The sequence below is a fragment of the Seriola dumerili genome, unplaced genomic scaffold (genome assembly GCF_002260705.1).
Source record: "Seriola dumerili isolate Sdu_G_001 unplaced genomic scaffold, Sdu_1.0 BDQW01001222.1, whole genome shotgun sequence".
In the NCBI taxonomy this organism is placed as follows: domain Eukaryota; kingdom Metazoa; phylum Chordata; class Actinopteri; order Carangiformes; family Carangidae; genus Seriola; species Seriola dumerili.
Genome location: NW_019175477.1, coordinates 15898 through 40990, shown reverse-complemented (window position 1 = coordinate 40990; position 25093 = coordinate 15898). Strand labels below are relative to the sequence as shown.

Sequence of the window (25093 nt, the reverse complement as noted above, 5' to 3'; positions counted from 1 at the left end):
TTGTGTTGGCCTCAGATAGACACAAAGCCAAGAAAAGGAACCACTAAATTCCACATGCTACTTGAATATCGACATGGCTCGCTGTGAAATTTGCAGCACTTTAAAGCAGCTGCTCTGCTGATGCTCATTCATGGTTACTTCACTCAGTTGCACCGTGCCTTTTTTCCTTTAACCTTCAGAGCTGAAGAGCCAGCCCAGCATTTGTGTTGCAGAGAAGGCTGCTGCTGCAATTGGTGTCTTGATAGCTCACCCTGTCTGCAAGAACGACAACAGCTCAGGCAGGGGATGTGTGAGAAGATTGTATGACCTTGTGGCACTTGTTAAAGTGATGGAAAGCATTTAATTAACCAAGAGGTCAGAATTGTCTGTCACACTCTCACTGTCATCTTTTTGAAGTATAGAGAAACTCAAAATAGATTCCTGAGATCAGCCATGAGTGGAAATACGTACAACGGCAGGTTGAGCTTTTGGCAAAACACGTGGAAAACAAGATGGCATAATTAAAGGAGGTTATGGTGGCAGGAGTGAAAGTACAAAAAAAAGTAATTAAGGATGGAATGATGTAAAAACCCGCTTCTATCAAGCTGAGATTGTTTTTCCGTGTAGCTCTCGAGGCAACTACATCGAAACTGTATGACAGCACACGGTTGTCAAGAATGGCACACTACATTTGGACTTTAGAGAGGAAGAGTGCACAAGGTTAGATGAGCTTTACTAGTAGTTGACACTTCCACACACGTATGCAGATGCTTAAATTTATAGCAAAAAAAGTTGGCTAATTAAGAAAGTTAGACCTCCAAACACCCTTCAGTGCGATAGCAGATTTAATGAGACATTAATGGAGATGTCTTCTTGCACATTGCCGCCTCGTTCGCCAGAAGAAAAGGAAAAGGGATCTGTTGGGTTTTTAATGAGTCGGAGAGCTGGGGTTTGTCACTGCATCTGTAGCGGTGGCAGGGTTTCACAATGAATAAGTCAAATATCAGTCTCCTTCCACGAAGGCAGCAGGATTATTACAGTACAGAGCAAGGCAGCAGGAGCACAGCGTCCATATGTGTTATAATTCATGACACGAGGGTCTCAAGTCAAATGCATGCTGGGAGGCTGTTGTACCTCTTCATCAAGCATTTATACATCACAGAAATTATGCATCTTTCTGAGCCATGTGTAGTAAAGCTTTGAATAATTAAATTCCTTTTTTTTCAATAACATCTTGATTTTCTTCCTGATTTTCTTGATGAGTCAAGAAAAGACTTCTTTTAGCGCATTCCCTTTTGAACTCGGTCTCAGCAGGGAGAATTTAAACAAGGAGTTAATTTTTTTTCAGTGTTTTCTTTTCTTTATGGGGGATTACCTCAATTAAAATCTACTGGATCAGCTCCTGCTGGGAGTTTTATCCTTTCTGCAGGCAGCCTCCTTTTTATAGGCTGAAACGAGCGAGCATGTTCCAACAAGTGCCTGAATCTTTGTAAAGGGGTACAGAGCATGTCAGTCACCAGCAGTAGGCATATATGTGACTGAGGGTCAGAATGCGTGACAGGCATTTCCTCCTGCCAGCTCTGTCATATCTAACTTAAAACCAAACTCTTAGTTTACTTATTGGTCTTTGTGTTTTTTGTTTGTTTTTTTTTTAAAACAAAAAGGAAAACTTGTGTAATCTTTGTTGCAATTATGAGATAAACTCTCTCTCCTGGTCTCGCTGTTTCCTTCACAGTGCAAGCAGACAGCGCGAAGGAGGGACCCACCTGCATGGACAAGAATCACGGCTGTGCACACATCTGCAGGGAAACACAGAAGGGTGGCATCTCCTGTGAGTGCCGACCCGGATTCCAGCTCACCCGTAACATGAAGGACTGCAAATGTAAGTCATCTCGACCTCAAGCACAGTGAGGGACTCACACACGCACATGCACACACACTCACATACGCACAGAGGGAGGATTTATAGGCTCCTCATGAAAAGGTGATTGGGGTTGGAAACCTGCCGATGATGGATAATTACGCTCATTCCACAAATGCCTTCCAACAGATTTGAAGTAGGTTACTGACATTTACGTTACATTACTAAGCTGTGACTAATCTTCTGAAAAGTCCTTGTAAAGAAAAACATGTTTATCAAATAAGGAGCGATCATTTACACAACCAGGGCAAGTGTGGAGGTTACTCGAAGGGGACTGCTCTGATGGACAGCGCACACTTCCTGTTGCTGTGCAACGGAGATCATCCTGTCAGAGCTGGGGCCAGGGCTGATGGGGGATTTGTCTGTGTTTGGATAAGGATTGGAGAAGTGTTATTCTATAGTTTTTCTGTGACAGCCCAGGAAAAGGGCAAAAGGCGCTGGGATGGTAGGGTGCAGACAGGATGGCGGTGGAAGGCTCGTGCTCTTTTTCACTCTGTCATCACAGGTGTGTTTAAAGTGCCAAGGTTAATGCTTCCCTCGCCCGCCAGCATATCAATGTATTTGCACTTAAAGATTTGCAAAGGCACACACACATGAACACACAGACTTAGAGCAGAAATTGTACACTTCAGAGTGACTAACAATGAGTGAGTAGGTGCAGCCTCTTGCTCAAGGCCACCTCATCGACTGTTGGAGGGTGTAAAAATATGACCTCTCAAATCCTCCGCAACTCTAATGTGATTCTTCATTCACAAGGATGAAAAAATTTATCATAGGGAGTAATGCATAATTAAAGCCATGACAGTGATTAATGTAAGTAACAGATTCACTACTTGAGGTGGTGAATATATAAATCATGGCATGCCCTTCTTTATATCATGATATTCAGTTTTTAACCTTAATCTAAGACCTGTTGCACACAGTGTTTAATAAGCAATGGAAAGATGTCGAGAGGTCTAATTGCCTTGAACACTTTTTAAGTCGAAACAATAATTTTGCTGACACTGGTGTCAGCACTGTTTAGTTGAGACCGAGTTGTTTTTTGTTAATACAGTCATTTGAGGAACTCAAATAGACAGTATGTCTTATTGAAGCTCTCTGAAGGACGACTGAATGAAGTCTGAATTGAGCCCGCAGTATTTACGTCATAGAGCCGACGGCTCAGAGAATGAGTGTGTATTATCCTGAGATTCCAGCTGGTCACCTTTGATATATATCTCTTTATCCTCTCTCTGCCCTCATTTCCTTTCACCTCTCTGCTGCCCACTTTCAAATAGAAGGCATAAAATGCAGAAGAAATACTCTCAAAAGTGTTTTTATTACCCTGCATGTACATTTTATGTTATTTATCTGTCCTTTGATAGTGACGTGTAACTATGGTAATGGGGGTTGCCAGCACATCTGCGAGGAGACAGACCACGGCCCCAAATGTTCGTGCCACATGAAGTTCGTCCTCCACAGCGATGGAAAGACTTGTGTAGGTGAGTCATCTCACCCCGATACAACCACCAAGGGCAAGGAATAAAATGGCTTTTGAATGAGAAAATGTAGAAGCACAAATTATTAACTCAGCACCAGATTTCCAACAGCAAATTTAATTAACTCTGAAATGAGGTGTATAGTGATAAAATGCAAGTTGAAAAACAGGCCTTTTTACAGTAGCTGTACGCCTGAGCCTTTTCTCTTGATCTGTGACATCCAAGGACAAAAGGCTACCACCCACTGTGCTTTCCCCTCTGCTGCTGCTGCTGCTGCTGCTGCTGCTGCTACTGCTGCCGCTGCTCCAGTAACCTCTCAGTCACTGTATCTGCTTTGGCTTTTCTTCCTCCTCCTCTTCTCGGTGCAACAGCTCTCCCTTTCCCTCTGTTTCTCAGTCAGCTTCATGCAGTGAAATGCACACCTTCTATTAGCCCTTGGGTCAATTCCTCCACTGCTTCCCATTGGGGATTAACTCACACACCTGCCCTAACCTTCCACTGGCATTTATCAGTGTTTGCCTCAGTTGACTTAAGTTGAGTAAAAATCATTCAGCTACTCGGGCATATTGAACTGCTCTGAAGGGCAGTTTTCCATCAAATGAGACCTACAGACACGGAAGAGTCGATGCACAAGTCTTGATAAATATGTACGCATTACATTTAGCCATGCAGAATTGCACAAACAGGCCTTTATTTTATCTGCCTTTAATAGTGCCATTAATTGTCACCATTTACAGCACAAACCCATTCAAACCAATTTAGTCAGTACAGTGCAGTGTTTGTAACGCAAGCTTCAGTGAGTTGGGTAGGACATATTTTCATTGTCAGTGAGACAAACATAGTAATAGAATTAGAAGCTACGCCTGCAGAGCAGACTGGTAAGGCGGTCGCTTGGTTTTGGTGGCTGTTAACTTTGAGAGTTTGGTTTGGGCAGTGGCTGATTAGCTCAGTGTTTCTGGATCCCCTTTATTACCACAACCCTGATCAGAGCCAGACCTATGTCAAGGTCTGGTCAGCCAACCTGTCATTATTGCTGTACCCTGCTAGGCCAGGGGGACGCCACAAAGTTGACCGCATCCAAATTATATGTCTTAGCCTGTCTTATTCTCAAGGCAGAGCAAATGTACATTTGGCGTGCCAGATTAGGAAGCAGTCAGCCAGTTAAAATCTCTGATTTCCCCCACAGAGTCTGGGGTTACAGCGGTGAAGGGAGGGCTGCTCTGCAGTCGACATGGGGGCGCTCCATCTCCCAGACACTCTATTAGCTAATAAAACCTCAATAAAACAAACAACCTGCCAAACGAACCACTGATGGGAGAGTGAGTGACAAGAACGTTGGAAGACCTTCAGCAAGGCACCACTACTGTGCACTAGGACTGTAGGTCTGAGGGGTTTCCACCATTTTAAAAAAAGGATTCAAAAGCAATGTCTGCGGAAACTGTTGTTGTTTTTACATAAAACTTCAAAAGCTGCATCGGATGATGCCCCTGTGGGGAGAGGAGGGCTGCATAGGTTTACAAAGACATTTCAAGTCGGCGTGCCAGATTTTAATACAACAAGCTTAACCCTGTGGCAAAAAATGATTATTGTTTTTGAGAGATCTGACTTGTTACAAAATGCAACCGCTACCTCTGCTCTGAAGAAAGAAATCTCACTTTTATTTATTCCAAGGCTTAAAACAAATAGTCCCTCTTGGAGCTAAGAAATCATATTCTAATCCTGAGTTAAGTTTCAAATAGTCTTAAATTTCACAAACAAAGAGGAAAAGGTCTTGCTGGGGTTGTTGTATTTTCGCGTGCTATCTGTATAGAATGTAGTGATAATAACCCCTCAGCCACCGTAATCGGAAATAGTACTGATGTATAGAGTGTAGAGGGTATCCATAGCAACCAGACAAAGTGAAAATACCTTCCTGTTAAGCCTCACTATTGATTTGGAAACCTTTATGATTCATTGAGTCTCTGCATACCTCTTTCCAAAAGGAACATAGCACATGATTACCAAACAGCTTTTGGCTTGTCAGTGGCTTTGTCGTTAGTCTGGCGGGTTCTTTCTGTATGCTGAAGCTTCACCGTTCAATTCATCTTGTGGGGTGTTTCATATGCATTCGGCAGCATTTTCATTCATTTTGTGGTGTCTCCTCATCCAGGCTTGGTCATGCATTTTTTAATAATACAGCATATGCTGCTCTGTTTGGAAAGTGTTGCTTCTTTATCCTTCCTATCTCACCTCTGTTGATACTGTGCAAACTGTAGGTGAGAATGTTAATGTCAGGAACGCTTGTATGGATGGCACACATACTGTACACTTGGTCTGTCTTAAACATACACATGCAAGCACATACACTTCTTAGAGATAGAGTTCAATCACCCACACAAACTTTAAAAGGGATTTTTTTTACCTAAACAGTCCTAAAAAAAGAATATCAGGTTAATTTTTGCATATAATGTCTATGTATCAAGTGAGTGAAGATATCAGGAAGGAGCAGCCATCATGTGGAAGCGTTCATGCTGTTAGCACAGCAAATCATAAACATTCACAAATAGCAGGCAGATGCCGACATGCTCAGGAGTTCAATCATCTGAAGAGTTGGCCACACTCTGCTAGACCCACACACACACACACACACACAAACACACACAGAAAGAGAGAGAGAGAGAGAGCAAGAGATGCATTTTATAATACAAACAGAAAACTATACAAACAACCACACAAACATACAATACATATCCAGCATGCATGCATCACATGCATGTAAACACATGTAGTCTACATGCATATGCCCATAACATAAACATGCTGCTCTCATTTCGGGTGGTCTGTGCATTCACGCTGGTGTATTCAGAGCTATCTCACAGTGCTCCCTGTCCTCTAACCGCTGTGAATCGTTCTTTCTAGATGCTGCATGTTGGGACTGGGACATGTTGGCAGTCAATGTAAACCGTGAATGCTTTGTTGAGCCACCATGGTCAGAGTTGAGCATCTACATTTACTTCCTTATCTGGCACCCCAAAAGAGCTCTGGCCTGCGGATTTCAGAATGACCATTGCAGAGAGTATGTGCCTGAATTACAGTGATAGAAAGTGAATTTTATTTTGAAATAATCTTTTTTTCAAATATAACTGAAATTATGCAGGGATAAAAAAAGAAAGTTCTTGCTGTAATTTTAAAGCCCTTCATGTGCTTTAATGCCCAATCCGCCACCCCAGCTTTATCATGGGTGAATGTACATGGTCTACATACTAAACATGTGCCTGTACTTGGGAGTGGAGGTAAAGCTAGATCTACATTCAGTGGGCTCACTGGGGAGATCTGGATTGTAGAATTCGTTAAATTAAAAGCCATTCAGTTAAAAGATATAAATTATACAGTAGGTAAAAACATAAAGACACTATTGCTTTCTGAAATAGTTTTTAGTGACACATGAATTACACGGCTGGGCCACGGACAGCGTGTAGAGACTTGACATAACAGCCTAACAAGATTAGCTCTGAAATGATCTGACCATAAAGGATATCATAAAGCACAGACGTGAATCCGGCTGCCCCTGTCTCTCAGCTTGCAGCACTAACCACCGCTCGCTCTGTCTGTCCCGGCTCGCAGTGCTCATACTAACTAGCGTAAGCATCATCTCACATACAAACAACAACACTGCACTTTGTCTGCACCGTGTGGAATATTTGTTTGCATGACTGCATGTCGAGAGGTAACACTTTTGCCTTGAAATGTCACCCTTTTCATTTAAGATGAGGATCTGTCATCATCAGTTTGTTGTTAGCATTTGAAAAGTAATCACTGCTGTTTGCTCAGTTGTTACCAGTGAGAGGCTGTTTTTTTATTTCTTCTTTTGCAACAACATAATGTCATTCTCTCATGTCATTATCACCTCCTGTGAGCAGAAATGGACATTAATGTGTGTAATTTAAGGAGAGATGAACGCCTCACATCCACGCTATCGACTCACTCCTACCCTCATGATACCTTGCATGAATTATGGGCTCAACTTTCAGTTATTCTTGTCACTGAGACGGTGTCTGCGAAGGAGCAGTATGCTACAGGTGTTTTTCTTTTGTTTGTCCTGCAGCTTTTTGGGAAATAAATGATGTTGGAACACAACCTGTCACACGATAAATGGGATGATGTGACCATATCTCTGCTGTCCACTACTGAGCGATGGGAGGACAGCCTGAACGAGTGGCATCGAATTTATATAACAAACTATGTTAGCTTAGCATTTGTTAAAATTTTAGTTCAGGGACAAGTTCAGATGTTCATGGCTGCACGAACAGTCAAGCTAAACTACATTTGTGGCTTAAACAACAGAAAATGGAAAGGGACTGTTCCTGTCAATATGTCTCCTTTCAAATTAATTCAAATTCAGTCAATAAAACGCACCCAACTTTATTACTAGAGCAGGACTGTTAAGCCTCAGAGCTTTTCAGATTGTTCATCAATTCACTGTCAGTTGCAACAGAAACAATAAAGTAGCTAAGTATGCTACTGTATATAATCAAAGCCACTTCTTCAGGTCGTCCTTCCAGCCCTCAGTAGTAGGAGGCAGAGGCACGATCACATTATTCCATGAAAAGACACCTGTAGTGTATTACGAACTCCCACAGACACTGCCTCAGTGAGAGGAGTAACCAGAAGTCGTGCCAATAATTCATGCAAGGTATCATGGGTAGGAGCAAGGTCAGATTAGCTCTTGTCTCATGCTCATGATTTACATAACACGCAAATGCTGCGTGGTTCAAGTGTATGGAGAACTAAAGTGGTGTTTTTACACTGTGTGCGTGTGTGTGGGTGTGCGCGTGCATGCAGGGGAGAGGAGTGTCCAGTCCCCGGCAGCCCCACAGCTGTTCCCCAATGGTAAATATGTGTTCCTCTGACTCCTCTCTCTGGGGTCTGTGGGTGTGGGGAGTAGAGGAAGCTAACCTAGCAGGCACTGATCACGGCCTTCCCCTCCCCACAGGGGCATCATCCTTCTGACCCTTGACCTCTGACTCCCAACCCACCCCCCCACCCCACCTTCCTCTTCCTTCTTTGAATGCCCTCTCAATAACAACCACTGTCCGTGTCAAACCACACCTTTTCAAAACACAGCTGCATACAGGGAGCCACTGACCAGCATTATGAGCATTATATAAGGAAATCGAGATCTACTGTATCTAATATTGTCACAGGTGTAACTCGTCAAAGTCAACTCCCTTCTTGCAGTCATTGTGACTAAGTACATTTACTTAAACGCTGTACTTCACAGTTTTGAGGCCGAACCATTTGATTCTATGCTACACTTCTACTCCACTAACATGCAGAAGAAAATACCCCACCACATTTACCTGACAGCGGGAGGTAAAAAAAACCAAAACAACAACTCTATGATAAACTTATAAAACACAATACATTATTAAAGACTAAACCTGTGGTTCCCAACCTTTTGACGCCTTACAATAAAGCAGTGTGTAGTTGGGGCCCCAGATGTCTGTGAGTTGTTAGCTGCTCCACCAAAGAGACTTTTCCCCTCTAAACATCTCACATGGTTTCATTTAAATAACTGATTGAGGCTCAAAGAAGTAAAATGATTCAATATTTCACCAAAAAATCAGCGATCAGACAACAGTCCAATATGTGAGAATAGATTTGTGGTTATTGACCTCGTCCCATTAATCATCTCACGACCCCTCAGATTTATCTTGTGACCTTTTGGAGGGGCCTGACCTTAAGCGTGGCCACCTCTCCACACTACAACAGTAAATGCCGCTTAAACACTGATGCATCAGTATGAATAATATAATAATATCATATATAATAATATAACAGTCACAGAGGCTATTTTTATACAGAACAAGACGTTTTACTCCTGATACTTTTAGTAGCATTTGGCTGATAATAACTTAACTTTTAATGCAGGATATGTACTCGTAATGAAAAATATGAACATGAATGCACTTCTTTCTTTTTTTTTTTTACTTAAACATAGGATCTGACTAGTGTTTCCACCACTGCAGTTTGATTGATCTACTGAATAAGAATGTTTTAGTATAAGTGCAAGGAGCCTTTGTCAAAAGTCCATAACACTGTCAATTTAACTGTGATAGTTTTTAGAGGCAGACCAAAGACTTTGGTTTCATTTCTGTTTTGATACAAGTGAAATGAGCGAAATTAAGCTTGCACTGTTTCAAACACTCGGCCACAGTGTTCCTAAACTCCATCATCATGGACTATTAGTTTTGGTGAGGAAGCCAATATCCATGATTCAGCACCACTTCATACAAAAGATGAAACACAGAATCCCTCTCAACTTGTTCCTTCATACACTTGTAATCCTGTGTCCTAAAATGATGAAAATAATCAGTTGCAGGGAATAAATCAATGTCATTCCAGTCCAGTTTATTTTTCTGTTTTGTTGCCAAAAGTAATTTGTTTCACTACATTTGCAGTAAAATGAACAATGGAGCACATGTGAGGGAAGGCGGGGGAGTATTGAAACTTTGCATTTTGATAATATCACTAATGCAATTCAGCCCAATTATCAGGATGAGCTGTGTTTTAATAGCTATGGCAAAGATGCCAGGAAAAATAAACTCATAAATCTGTGAGGATGTATCAAACCTTGATACTTCAAAGAGATTTACGATTTAATTATACCATGTAAGAAACTGAGGGAGGAGGCTTGTTCTCAGAGGAGTAGCCCGTTCAAGGTAAGAAGCAAAACAATAGTGTTTTTAAGTAACTAGTTGTTACTACTGTATGTACATGAACACTGCGTTCCCGACATGCTACGATATAAAAGTCTGACCTATTTCAGGATTTTGTGCCCTAGTTTCTGTTTTTTTTTTTTTTTCTTCTCAGAAATAGAAACATTAAGAGCAAGGGACGTATTTTACCTCCTGATTTATCAGGTTCGTCTCCTGATTTCCTGTGTTACTGTACCCTCCTGAAACCACTGTTGGGGTTCACTTTCACAGTTGAAAAAAGACGTTTTCGTTGGTTTTATTTTCTTATTGTGTGGTGTATGTTATTGAGAGAGCATTCACCTCAGGGTGTGGTCATGTCTCTGTCTGATAACCCCTTACACCGTCTGTGTAACTTTACTCTAGCTGCATGTTTGCTGTTTGGTCAAGGAAACAGTATTTTCCCTTCAAAAGAAAAAAAAAAAAAAAAAAGGTCTTTTTCACAAATGCGATTTATTCTCAGTGATCAACACTCTGGGAAATGTTGCTTTGTGCCTTTGTGTGAATTCTGTCCCCTCACCCGCTGACGTATTTCGTTTGCGGTCATCATAAATGGCTGCTGACAAGTTGCACTGAGGTTGCTTGTCAACAGCTCTGAAGTAAGTCAAGAAGTGGTGCAGCTCTAAATCCCGCGGCTTCTGTTAAATGATGATGTACACTGTCTGAACCTCTCCGCATGAAACATATACTGTAGAGGCTCAGCATTAGACCCGACACCCTACACATCACACTGGAGAATATTTACAAAAGTCTGCCCACCGTCACTGTAATTGCAGAGCCCAACCTGGTGCACTGTAGATGTGGCTGGTGTGCATCCAAAACACACAAACCCACACACATACCAGAGTGTGTGTCTCTCCCCTGTCTTCACAAAACCATAATGTCAGAAATATTTCTTTGCTCTCTTAATACATGATCATTACAGTTTGGTGAGATGGCTGCCTGACTAAGCGGTTTGGAGGCATGTCCTGACACTGTCTTATCGTCTCGTCTGCCAACTGTCTCTGCTCACACTTTGCAATTATATGAACCCACAGTACCATACTCTCAAGCCTGGGTTGGGATGGAGGTATTAACTGGAAGCCCCCACCCCCAGCCCCCTCCCCTCTGCCCAGTACTCCTCTGTAAGCAGATTGATCCGTCTTGAGTGTACTAAATCTTGCAAGGATGTGTGAAGTGTCCAATTTTTGAAAGAAAAAATAGCACAATCTTCCTAATACTAATTAAAATTTGAATCCATCTCCCTTTAACCACAATGACAAACACTGCTAGAGCTTCGTATTAGGGTGGAAACATTTGACAGTTTAAATGGAGGCTGACTTTTAAAGAAAATATCTTTTGTTAAACTGCAGGAGCATCAGCAAATCACAGACATGCAAAATTATTTAGGTTATCCAGGAAAGGTGTCTCACAAATCATGACAACATATACAAAACACGGACGAACTGTATCGACAAACGAGACCAGTGGCCAGAAGTTGACTATTGAACATATACAGTAGGGTGTAAAGGGAGGTCACAAATACTGTGAATTGTCTAAGATGACCTTTATAGCAACGTTTTCAGTGTTGACTTACTTATTTTTTTTTATTTTATTTTTTTATTTAAACTCTTTGTGTTTATATTTACTTGAAATCTATCCCAGTATATTGATGCATCATGTTCAGCCTGTGGCAACAACATCCACTGAACTGTTTTGAGCTGTTGTCTATGAAACGGCTATAAAACATTACATTACATCACTATAAGCACCTGTTTTCCTTTGATACATAATTCCAATCTACAGTTGAGTTTTTTATTTGGGGGGAAAGAGCTTTAGAAAGTTTCATTATGGCTGCTGCAGGCAGTGCAGTTTTAGATTTAAGTGAAGAGGATTAGGTGTTTCCCCAAAGGGATCCTTGCTCTCTATAAAAAAAACCAGTGCAGCTGCATTCCCTCTTTAGTGCCACGTGTGAGCTGCTATCTCCTTGCCAGTATGAAGTCTTTGACTAACCCAGCTGTGCTGGCTCCTTTTTGGACAAGCTGCCAGCCAGCCATTAGACACAAGTGTTGAGCTGTGTGGATGACCATTTGCCTTACAGCAAGTTAAAGTGATTGTTTCAGGTCGCAAAGAGTTTTTTTTTTTTTTTTTTTGTTGCTTAACAGTATGTGAGGCTTTCTATAAAGCTGGCAAAACTATTAGGACAGACATTGGTCGCTCTAACATAAGAACGAATTTTCCCCTGTACTGTTGCTTAAAATGAAAGTCTCTGTGAAATTTGTCACTGTCTAGAGAAGAGACCTCCGCCATCCTATCTAGACTGACTACCTCCCTTTTTTCAAATCAGTCTAGCCAACACAGGGCCCAGGTAGCTGAAATTGCTTTTTTATCCCCAAAATGCCTGGAAGGTTTTGTCAAAACCAGGAAAAAGTGGTGGTTTTGTCTGCATCTGTCTCGAAGTCAAACCTGTACCCTCATGATGGAGGGGAGACAGATGTCCTACAGTACTGGGGACTTTTGGAGGTCGTAATTCACCTTGACCAAAGAGAAGCAAACATGCACACACTTACCTACTTTTACACACACATTCACACATAAAGAAAACATTTAAAGTACTATATTTGGCTGTGTTATAATATTTCTGTCACCTTTCATTATTCACAAACATCTCTCCCATTCCTTCACTGTTAATCTCCTTCAGCTGCTGCATTTATTCCTCTGTTTTCTATCTTTACTTCCTCTTCATTTCTCTCTACCACTGAACACCTGAAATCCTGCTATGCTTCTTATTTTTGTCTCCTGAAAAAAGGGAATGCTGTATATAATACTGTGTCTTCTAATTTTTACTATTATACCCGCATGCATGTAAGCTGTTTCGATGGGGAGAAATAACTAGGTCAACACAGCATCTACTGCATATTTTTCCAGGGGTTTGTCTGACTGTGAGTGCTTGTTTCCCTGCAGAGACCTGTGCAGTGAACAATGGCGGCTGTGATAGCACATGTCATGATTCAGTGACAGGAGTCCGCTGCAGCTGTCCTGTTGGCTTCACTCTGCAGCCCGACCGCAAGACATGCAAAGGTAAAGCATCACCCACCGCTCCAGGCAGCGTTCAACCTGCACATGTCCAGCTGTCACCAGATTTATCTCCGGCTTGTTGCGTTGCCAGGCACCCTGGAGCTTCTCTCTCAATTTGGAGCTCATAAGTATTATTATCAAGAGTTTATGCTGTTGCCACCCTCCACATTAGCACCTTCACCAAACTTCTAGTTAGATTTTCTCTTTATAGACTACACTATTATTGTTTCATACCCACAATTGCATTTACAATCTTTGTCATGTATCCTCACTAGTAGCACCAATCTCACCTTACTTTCTGCTTTTCAGCAGCATAATTTGAGTAATCTTTTGTCATGCCATTCGTTTTCTGTGACAGTTTTTTTCCCACTGTATCACCATCTTCTGCCTTTCTTAGTGTTGGCAGCGCATCCTCAACTCAAGCAACCTGTGTACTGTAGCAAGTTTTTTATATTACGTCTCATAAAATCAATTCCAAACCTTACTGAGAATTACATTAGGAGAGGGAGGAAACAAAGGCACTACTGACATTCATAGAGTAGAGCGGCTGAGGACAGTCTGTTTTCAGAGAGGCTGGGATAGAAATCTGTGTGCTGTCTGCAGCTCGTAATGTTACACTTACAGCTCTGATAAAAGTGCATTGGCTTATATTAGTTTGGTTTGAGAGGAAAGAAGAGGAAAACAAATCCTGGCAGCACTGGCACCAGACGACAGGGGCTCGCTGCAGGCCAGACACTTCTGAAGAGCTGAGACAAAGATGGAGCAAGGAAGGGATTATTTCATTCCATTTCTGATGCATTTATTTCAACCAGATGATGAAGACTCCCGCAAGAGACAGATGCCTCATTTGTGACGATGATTCAGACTTAATTAGATCCGCTGCCAAACCTACCAAGGCAGAGCAGCATCAAACGCAGGGATGAACACATGATATACCGATTGGGTATTGGCTACAGAAATAAAAGTAAATGGAAGGAGATGGACAATGATGATTTAGAGGTCTTACTGCTATGAGGCTTTTATTATGTGAGAGCTGCAGCCCATTAGAGTCACACGCAAACTGATTTTAGCCCTTTTGAGGGCCAGTAAGGAAATCCCATTTCTAGACTGTCATGCCAGTACAGCCAAACACATAATCGTCCTATTTTGGATTATTCTGCATCATTAGCATCTTTGTTCTTATACTTCTATCTCACTGTTCAGCTCTAACAATGTTTACTGAACTTTTGTTAAAGCTGCTATAATCAATATTTTTATGTTAACAATGGGAAAACAACACCACTTGTATGTGAGAGGGGTCGCTCTTAAAGAAAAACTCCCCCTAACTCTACGCAGCATTTCAGTTGATTTTTGTGGTTTTGTCGCCCACAACTTCACGGTTTTGATTTACTCTCACTGCTTTATAGTATCATTGTTTTTGGCTGCAGTGTGCAGCAGTTTTCAGCAAAAAAATGTCCTAATAAAATGACTTCATGCTGCCTGCCCAGCACCAAAGTTGGCAACTAGCTGGTCAGTGCTGTGCATGAACGTGTTCAATGAACAGCACATTTCACAAAAAATATTAATGCTGAACTGAACAAAGCTTTGAACAAAGTTTGCAAATGATGAACATGAGCAAGAGCATTTTATGACAGTTTTACGGTACGCCGCTTGACGTCTCCACAGACACGGCCCAGCATGGCTGGTGCTGGTGGTACAGACGTTACAGACACATTGACTACTGCTAAATCCAGTTTGTTTGAGCATTTAAAGCAGTATTATGGACAAACAAGTGAAGACTCAGACGGATTATATTTATATTGGATTTTAAATCTAACTAATTTCTGCGTCAGGGATATATAATAATTCATTTAGTTTGGGAGTTGCAATAATTCGGGGCTGGTGATGGATTGAAAAAAAACAGTGGCCTATTTATTTAAAAAAAAAAGGGAGCAAATGAATGTGAACTAGTTCATTTTTGGAACTGTGAACTTAGTTCAAAATTTTAAAAAATGAACTACGAACATGAGCTAGTTCATTTTCATCTGTATGAACTGAACTTTGATCTAGTTCTTTTTAAGTGTGAACTGGCACAATACTTTGCTGGTGAACAAAGCTAGATACTTCCCTAAGAAGTTGACCAAAACCATGACTCCAAATTTTTGCTAATGTTGCTCTGTATCTGCTTGACGTCGTTCAGAGAAAAGACAAAAAAAGTCACGTACTGCAGGTTCAAGTTTTATTTTCTCTCCTATTTTCATTTGTGGTGTTTGATTTGATGTGTCCATTCTTCTTGATGATTTTCTGCTCACAGACATTGACGAGTGCCGTCTGAACAATGGGGGGTGTGACCATGTGTGTCGGAACACAGTGGGCAGCTTTGAATGCAGCTGCAAGAAAGGCTACAAGCTGCTGACCAATGAAAGAACTTGTCAAGGTAGGTAGCACATTTGACGACCTTTTGCCACTTTAATAAAGATAATTTTCCAGTGGAATTCTACATCCTGAACACCTTCTGTAAGGTAGAGCCACCTTAAAGCAGTATATAGTTTTTAACACAGAATGGTAAACCAATAATGTCTTCCTAGTGGCACAAAAATTTGCTCCCCCCTGGACTGCAGAGAAACCAAACCAGGCCTCTCTGGCTTGTTTGTCTGTTATATTTGGTGGCAGCCATCACTCAGCAGGAGCTGGGGGGGACTAGCTGCAGAACAAATAAAGAGTTTGCCGTGGCCGAACACAGGTGTGGGGAATTAAAGCTCCGACTCTAAAACCTCTGGTTCTTGAAAGAATCAAGCCACTACAGAAACATCTGGTGAAAGAAGACAAGCGGAGCCGAGCTCGGTCTCTCTCCGGGTGGAAAAACAGATGACATGCTATTTTTTCATTCTCTTTTCTTTACTGATGTGGTCAATCAATATCCAGCCTGCTACACATCAATGTCATGCGATGGGTTTTGAATTGCTGCAGTGAATTACGCCACTCTGTACACAATACACAAACATCGTATGTGGTCAATGAAAATACACACTATGTCGCTGTGCTTTGCTGCCACTTTCTTGTCACTTCGAATCTATTTTCGTTGCGATGCCTTTCTCTCATTATTTGGGGTCAAACAATTCAAAGTTTATTTTTGCTAAAATAATGTAGATAACTGAGAAAATCTGGTCTGTGCATGTGGGAATGTAAATCACAGCTTGTTTTCTGTGGCACTATGCCTTAACCAACTGTTTGGGTGCACAGGGGCGACTCTGGAACAGTGTTGTCCTTGTTTGGTGTTGTGTGTTTTGTCTGGAGAGACGGGCTGTGATAAAGCTCACCTCCCTTTGAGTGAGGTGCTGCCAGGCTCACACACTCCACACTACTGAGTCACCTGTCTGCTCCTTATCCTGTCCTCTCATTCCTGTCATTTTTCTCACCCATGGAGTGAGAGTCGGGCAAAATAAGAGCAGAATGCCTCTCAGTAGAGGTTCATCTATATCTTAATGAAACTCTTATGGTGCAGCTGCCCGTGTGATTCTTGGTGTTGATGTTAGTATGCAAATCTGTAATTAAAGTGGTGATCCAGGGATTTTGTATTTTACTTTCATAAAGTTGTGAGAATCACAAAAGTCATATTGGAAAAAAAATGGCCAAAATCAAAGCAGCAGAGGCTGAGAGATCCTGACTTTTAATCCCTAGTATGGGTCTAACTCCAAACACACCGGAACCTACATTTCCCATAATGTAACGATGAATTTAGAAACAACAAGGCAAGGTAACCGTGGTATTATAGATCAATGGCATGTGTCTGAGTAGAAAAAAAACCCCAAACATTCAAAAGCAAAATTCATGAATACACACTCACTTTTAATGCTTTTTACAACAAATTCTGGATGTTGTAAATCCCTGAAATGTACAAATTTAAAATCTGCAAAAGAACAGTTGAGATGTGTAAAACTATGAATTAATAGAGCTTCATGTAGTAACCTTTAATTTATATTGATGATCAATATATGCTATTTTTTATTTATCTCTTACTGTATTATTTATTTGTATTGTTTATAATTTATGTGCTTAAGTTTAATAATTTATATTTTGGATAGTGTCTTTTATTCAATCCTCACTGCCAAGTAAATGCTCATATATTTATAACCAAGAGTTTCACTTTGAGAAGAATTTTCCAAGCCCGATTCAATATAACCCTGATGACATCAGTATGACATCATCAGGGTTATTTTCTTGGTGCTACTGCAGAGCCACAGATGACATTATACATCTGTTTTCACTTGCTGATCTTCATGTGTAAAATCTGTCTAATAAGGTTTTATATAAACAAAACAAAATATAATAACCCCCATCATGCATCTCACTTAGGGGCATAAATCCAGAGCAGGCAGATGAAGATTAAGTGAACCTGCAGTAATTGCACAACCATCGTACTGTAGTTTTATTAATCGTAGCGGACATAATAGATGCTGGTGGTTGGTGGTGTGACACTTAAAGAGATGCTTGCTGTCTCCGCGAGGTGTTGAGATGTGTAAACTGAACTCTGGGTTTATCTTGGTTTAAACAGTCATGGTGTTTCCCTGCTGTCAGTGGACCATGGCCCATAAGTCAGGATGGGACATGTCTGCTGAGCCCCTGTCAGCATTCCTCGACCCTCAACACCCTCCAAAGTCTCCTTCTCATCTCTTTCTCACTCCTAATCCACATGAGGGCACTCAGGGAGATGTTCATCTGACTTCATGTTTTCTCCAGAGGGAACATCTATGATAAAGCTCTTATCTGTTCTGTATAAACAACAGTGACCTTTTCTTAATTTCAGTCTACCTCATTTACCTCCCTAGAATTTTATTTTGGGTGGAGATTAAAGTGATGAACTGAGAGAGAGAAAAGAGATTAAATAATTGATGGAATCTCTGATTTGTGATTCCCATCTTAGTCTTTCAGGCTTTAGACAGAGTTAGGCAGCAATATGATTGCTCTCACTTAATCTTTCCATGGTCCCCAGCACGTACTTCACCTCATGATGCTGTCTTGCCTGCCCACTGCATACTTCACCTTAGATTCTCGGTAAATAAGGGTTGTAGGAGTCCCAGATGTGTTCACACATCCACTCTGTAGCTGGGCGCAACAGAAAACGATATAATGATAAGTTGCAGATCAACTTCTGGCGTCACTTAGTGCAACATTTTTTTTAGGGTAAACTCGGTCACCACGCCTAATTCCCAGAGGGTTTTCACTTAAAAGTGAACCAAGCATAGTTTATACTTCATGCGCCAAAAGCAATCACTTTTGCAATGCCTCATACAGCATGTGCCAGCTCAGGCTGCTCCCTGTTGCTGCTATGAATCTCTTGGGGGTAACAGTGCGGACAAATAGCAAGGACTGTAAAAGTTTGCTATTGCCGTTTTCTTTTTTTGTGGTCACTTTTCTTCACTCAGTATTGAACTGGTGCATCAGATTCAGACATTTGAAAAGATCATTTTATTTGTTGGATGTTCAACCTAAATTGGGAGGATCTATTTGTCCAGATGAGGTGTAGTTGAGTCATATGTGCAACAATGAAACATTCTGAGGTTTTTCAAACTTTCAAACACTAACCTGTTGATCTCCTCCAAAGCTTGTGCTCTCTTTTGTAAACCGATCACTTAATAAGCTTTAAATCTCAGCACTTTTTCATCTCCTTTTTGGTGCTTTGCCAAGCATTAACTCAATGACTGTATTTACTGATCTGCAGAGAGTTCAGCTGCACTGTCTATGAAGGATTATGCCAAGAGTGAATATGTGAATGCAAGATTTGTGCAGACATTTATCAGTCTGTCTTCTTGGTTTCTTCAAGGTAACCCATTATTTGACTGAACTCCTGTAATTGCTGTGAAATACCTGTGTCATCTGTTTGATGGTGGCTGGCGCTGCCTCATAACCCAGAGGAGCTTCAGCTGTAGTGGATGAAAGCGTGATATTCCTGGGAAAATCCTCAGAACCTTTTTTTAAAATTAGCCAATTAGACATCTAGCATAGTTGTAGCACATCTCCATTTTTTCCCAGCATGTGTTGCCTAGGCTTGACACAGATGATTGCTGACATTAAAGGAAACTTTGATCGTAATAAAACCAAATGTCATCCATCTCCTGTTGCTTCATGTATCAGTGGACTTTGAGCCCATGCCATTTAAGCAACTTATCAGGATGCACATGTAAGAGAGCAGAGAAGCAGAGAAGCTCACAAAGATAAGACAGGCTGCTGACAGCCGGGATGGAGCTGTTGCAATGTGGATTTGCAGGTGTGACGAGGCTGACGGGGTCAGAAGGACCAGAGTCTGAAAACAGGTTTCTTCTTATCTGCATTCATACTGTGACATATTTATCTAAATAATACAATTATTGTTATTTTTGAAATGATTATTCAAAGCATGATATAAATATGAACTCAGAATAAAAGAGTGGGAAGTCAGATTATGAGGTTTCCAACAGTCCTGGGTCATTTATAGCGCAGTTAAGAGGAGAAAAGGGAAAGTGATTGGCAGATCGTGTGTGGGGAGAAAAAAAACTGCTCGTCAGCTCCTATTATCAGGTGAGGAGCAGACTTTCTTTTGACTCCTGCTGCGGCCGCTTATTATTTCAAAAATACCTTGAAAAGTCCATTTCAGTGGATCAAAATGGAAAACTGCATGACTGCAGGAGGTCAACCACTATACAAAGCACCAAACGGGAGATGTCTTCTTTTCAGGAGACGCTTTTGTTGTTGTTGTTGTTGTTGTTGTTGTTGTTGTTGTTGTGACATGTGATTTGACCCATTGCAATTCATGACAAACTATGAATACAATACCAAAGATGAAAAGAGGAAAATATGCCATGATAGGACAGGGAGTCTTGTTTGAAATTTTATTTATTTATTTTGTTTGTAATTTGTTCAACTATTTGACGAGTTTCTAACTGCACGTCTTTCTATCTATACAGACATTGACGAATGCTCTTTTGACCGTGCCTGTGACCACTTTTGTGTCAACTCTGCCGGCAGTTTCCAGTGTCTTTGTCATAAAGGCTACGTCCTCTACGGCCTGGCACACTGCGGAGGTGAGCCCCCACCCCCCCCCCCCCCCCCCCCCCCCACACACACACACACACACCCCACACACCACACAACAACACACACACACACACACACACACACACACACACATCACACATCACACTACCCTTGTCTCTAGATGTAAATCTCCTGCCCACACCTCTTTGCTTACCCTCCATTAATTGCTCTTATGTTTGGCAGGAAAAGCACAACTACACAGGAAATAGATTATTAATGGTAATATGAATTTTGACTGACAGCTTACATAGAGGACCGTACCAGAGTTTTAACTGATAAATTATATATCTAATACTAATAAATAATAAAGCATATCATGTACTTGAGATACAGACGGGTAACGAATTAAAGGAAAAACCAACAGTAAGTGTGTTAGTATGGTGTTTGGCAACCATGTGCTGCCAGAACAGCTTCAGTGCATCTTGGCATTGATTTTCATGGAGTCTCCGAACTCTACTGGAGGCATAAACACTATTCTTCCAAAAGACATGTCTTACATGTCGGTCCAAAATCTCCCGTTGGTGTTCAATTGGGTGGAAATGTGAGAAGGCCATAGCATATGATTCATTTTCATCCTCATCAAACCATTCAGTGACCCCTCATGCCCTGTGGGTGGGGGGATTGTCATCCTGTTTCTCCACTAATTTTTCAGGTTGTTTCCTTTAATATGTCACCTGTCTGTAACTTGTGATAAATTTCAGAGGCACACTTCAGTCTTTTAGTTTGGTTTCCTACCTTACCGGATAGTTTTTAGCCATAATAGCATCGTTGCTCAAGGGATGGGACTGTCGGTCCAGTGGTCAGTCCACTCCTTTGGTCCAGGTTGAAACATCTCAACAACTATTAAATGGATTTGTTCAGACATTCAGAGTTCCCAGAGAATGAATCATGATAACTTTGATGACATGTCTAACTTTGACATCTGTGGCTTTGAGTGAAATGCCTCAGCCACTGTTGAGACATTTACCATACCTATTATTACAAAACTTTTTACCCCCTCAGGATGAATTGTAATAATTTTGGTGTTCCCTTTACTTTTTCCTCTCACACCATCAGCAGGTCAATTTCTCCAGTCCTTTGGTTTATGTCCAAATACCTGCAAAACATTCCCATCAGCCTCAGCTGTGTTTAGTGCTGATTGGCAAATGTTTGCATGCTAACATACTGAATTAAGATGTTGAGTGTGGTAAACATTACACCTGCGAAACATCAGGATGTTACAATTGTCATTTTGAACATGTTAGTCTGCTGACATTAGCATTTAGCTCAAAACACTGATGTGCCCATTATTATTATTATTATTATCATTATTATTATTATTATTATTAGTAGTAGTAGTAGTAGTGGTAGTAGTGGTAGTAGTAGTAGTGGTTGTAGTAGTAGTATTAAAGTGAGTATTAAGCAATTCTTTTGAAAGCTATTTTAATTTTGACATCATAGACTTGCCTTTATCGGTCAGTGTTGTTGTCAGTTGTCATCATCATGGAGGAGTACCTGCATGCATCTGCATTCTTGGACAAAAGCTAAATGTAACTTAATGCTCACTCTGATGGATTACACATCTCAAGCCAGTTTTAAGTCTCTGAAAGTGGATTTTCAAATGCACTGAAATGAGCTGAAACAGGTGGCTGCCTGGAAGGCAGGAAATCAGTCTGAAAACTTACTCTACAGTTGGCAGAAATGTAAAGTGTAGACGCTTTGTGCCGTAGTTAATGGACTAAAACATGAAAAACCACAGCTAAGGCCCTTCAAGGTGGAGTATGGCCATGTCCATCAAACATTAGCAGGTACCTACTGTACTCTGGCCCAGAACAAATATCAGAAACAGCCTTTGGTGTCGGGAGGAGATGTGTGGGGGCGCGTCAGATGTGCCTGGCAGGCAGCAAGAGGCCCGCCAGAGCACATCAGGATGTTGCGGCGGCCCTTTGATGGAGTGTGTATCACCAGTTAGAATCTGCTGCTGTCTCCAGCACCTCAGGGCCTCACAGTAGTTGTGGGAGAGACAGAGAGAGACAGTCTATGCACTTGAAATACATAGCTGTGCAGTGATTTGTTCTATGTTTTTTTTTTCTTTTTTTTCTGGTCTGTAGTTTGACAGGTCTACTGATCAGAAATGTTGCAACAGAATGTAGAATTAGGAATGTTGGTGAGACTAGACAGCGGTAAAGTGTAGATGTACAGGATGTTTCCTGTCTGTATCATTACTGTAGCAATCTAATAAAGGTAAGACTGCCTTTAAAAAAAAAAAGGCTTGTAGGGTCATAGGATCCATTCCACACTAGGCAGCTGTATTAGTTGTCAGTTCAGGGAATGAAAGCACCAGAATTGGATTTGTGAGGCTTTTACTCACATGATGGACTGTGATCAGGCCACCACACTGAGCTGCTGGGAGGAGAAGATGGTCAGGCGTAAATGATTCTCTATACCATTGTTGAGAAAGCTGGTGATGAATGATTTCCCCAGGCTTTTCATCGGCGCTGTCGGAAATGTTAGATAACCCTAGAGATTAATGGCGCACCCTGTTGCACTTTCTTCACTCCTGGCCATAACCAAGGTTGCGTTGTTCTCTGTGTGGTTTATCAGCCGAAATATAGCTGTCAAACAAGCCAGAAAGCTGTGTTCAGTGTTTAACAATAGACTCACCCTAAACAAACCCAATTAGGTCAGTGACCTGCTGTCAAGCATTGTGCCGAGGCCTGTCAACATTCCTCCCAAGTGAGAGTATATCCAGCCATTCTCCCTCTCAGCTAACAAAACAATCTGCACATTTTTTGCTTATCTGGTAAGAAAATAGACTCGGAGCAGTTGTGACTAAATACTTTGTAAGTGTTTTTGAATTTACGTCACTTGATCCAGCCAGCAGTGACCTCAACAGAATTGTTTTCTTTTGGTCCTGACAAATGTTTGTGTACATAGATGGAAGAGAAAGACAGAAGTCAGACACAACAGAGTTTAAGTTGATATGCTAACAGTTAAAGTTAATTGAAATAATAAAATACAGGAGAAGAAATTCCACTTTAAATGTCACATTACGATGTTGTTTTGACTGGAAGTTGCTGATGTTAATGAGTCAGCACACAAAGTTGATCAAAATTTAAGGAAGGCAACATTTCCAAGAACTAACCCACCCACCCTGAAATTCCTCTCCATGACACAAAGAAATTGTTGAGTCTAAATGTCAAATTGTCTTTTTTTTTTTGCTGTCTCCGTTTCTTTCTTGGCTCTTCTCTGCTCTGTTCTGTAAGAGCAGAGAAAAAGAAAAAGACCAAAGAGACCAGGAGAAAGGTCAGAATACATCTACTTGGCAATGGGAGGAACAAAGAAGTTAAAACAACAGTTGCTGGCAGATGAGCTCCGCTTCCATCAGATATTCATTAGAGTTCTTTGTCCTTTAAATTGTGTGCTTTGATGCAGAAGATAAGCAGCGCGCCTCTCACAACATTTCCAAGCAGCTCCGGCTAGTCATCGGCAGAGCGCTGTTGATGAAGTCATCATCTTCTACTGGGAGTGCAGAAGCGCACAGACTGTTTTTATTCAGGGTGAATAATTGAATGAGACAAGGAAGAGCATTTCATATCAGCAGGCCAGATCATCAATCACTGTCATTATCTCTGCCTCGTCCCCGGTGTCTCCGCCACTTGTCCGCGGCCTGGCGCATCCTCAGCCCTACTCACTAAACTAATTTTGTGTCTGGCGTCAATGTCAGCAAGCCCGCATCTGGATCCCGGATGCTTTTAGCGGTTTGAGCTCAGCATGTGTTTGAAAAGGTGATTATAATTTATTGCTTACCACAAGTCTTCCTCACCGAAGAGCAGAGAAGTTTTGACCATGAAATTGAATGTGGCGACATCAAAATGAGGAATCACTTCTGTTTACATGCAAACACATTAATCTTCCCAGAATGTGACTCTCTGACAGGATGAATTGAACTGACCTCACAGGAACTCCTCATTCACAGCTGTGCTCTTTCTCAATCAGTCTGTTTTTCTTTTACGTTATTCAACAAAATGAACTCCAGATTGTTTTGGACACAGCGTTTCCCAGAGTTTCTGACGTCATCTTTGTCTCATATTTTAGATTCATTGTGTGTGACTAATCATTTTATGCATGTACACTAAATGTCTATGTGTGAACATATACTTTCACAGATATTGATGAATGCAGTATAAATCGTGGGGGCTGTAAATATGGCTGCATCAACTCCCTGGGCAGCTACGAGTGTACCTGTCCACCAGGGTTCAAGCTGCACTGGAACAGGAAAGACTGTATTGGTATGTAGCAGCACTGCCCCCCTGTGGCCGACACACTGAGTCACACTCAAAACACATAAATCTCTTAACAGTGTCTGTCTCTGCCTCTCTGTCAGCTTTCTTTGACAACACTGTGTGATTCAGTGCTTTTTTTTTTTCTCTCAGAGCTTGTGAAATGTCCTCCGGGACTGGTCGCACCAAAAGCCACTCTGACCTGTAGCAAGACGGGGAAGAAAGAGAGCTGCTCTCTTACCTGTGCCTCTAAAGCTCACTATCTGGCAGGTATGTCCCTCCCAATAAGAGTGTAGTCATAAAATACAACACGATTGTCCCTTAAACTGAAAGTGAGAAACATTTTACAAACTTATTTGGTTTGTGTTTGACCTTTTTGCAGAGTCTGACAACAGCTACTCGGTCAGTTGTGGCATCCCCATCCTCAGAGGAAAGTCTCCTGCCAGGCTCAACTCCAGCAGCAGTCAGAGCTGCATAGGTTCGCTGCCCTCCAGATTCTTAAAAAACACTTTTCAGTGATGCAATGACTACAGAACTACAGTATCTGCTGTTATTGCTGTTGCGATGTGTCAGTGTGCCCCTACCCACTATTGCTGTGTTTGTCTGTAG

The 25093-nt window shown here is 41.4% G+C and overlaps 1 protein-coding gene across 2 annotated transcripts in view; it reads left to right on the top strand.

Annotated features, from left to right (window-relative positions):
- Positions 1–25093, top strand: part of scube3 (signal peptide, CUB domain and EGF like domain containing 3) — a 70387-nt gene that overhangs the window by 38799 nt on the left and 6495 nt on the right. Inside the window, exons 5-13 of one of the 2 annotated variants that reach the window (XM_022767592.1) lie at positions 1715–1861; positions 3265–3381; positions 8200–8247; positions 13056–13172; positions 15463–15585; positions 20093–20209; positions 24371–24493; positions 24638–24754; positions 24867–24962. In XM_022767592.1, coding sequence (XP_022623313.1) covers positions 1715–1861; positions 3265–3381; positions 8200–8247; positions 13056–13172; positions 15463–15585; positions 20093–20209; positions 24371–24493; positions 24638–24754; positions 24867–24962 — 1005 coding nt within the window. The remainder of the gene's footprint in view (positions 1–1714; positions 1862–3264; positions 3382–8199; positions 8248–13055; positions 13173–15462; positions 15586–20092; positions 20210–24370; positions 24494–24637; positions 24755–24866; positions 24963–25093) is intronic. The other variant, XM_022767593.1, reaches the window with a different exon arrangement.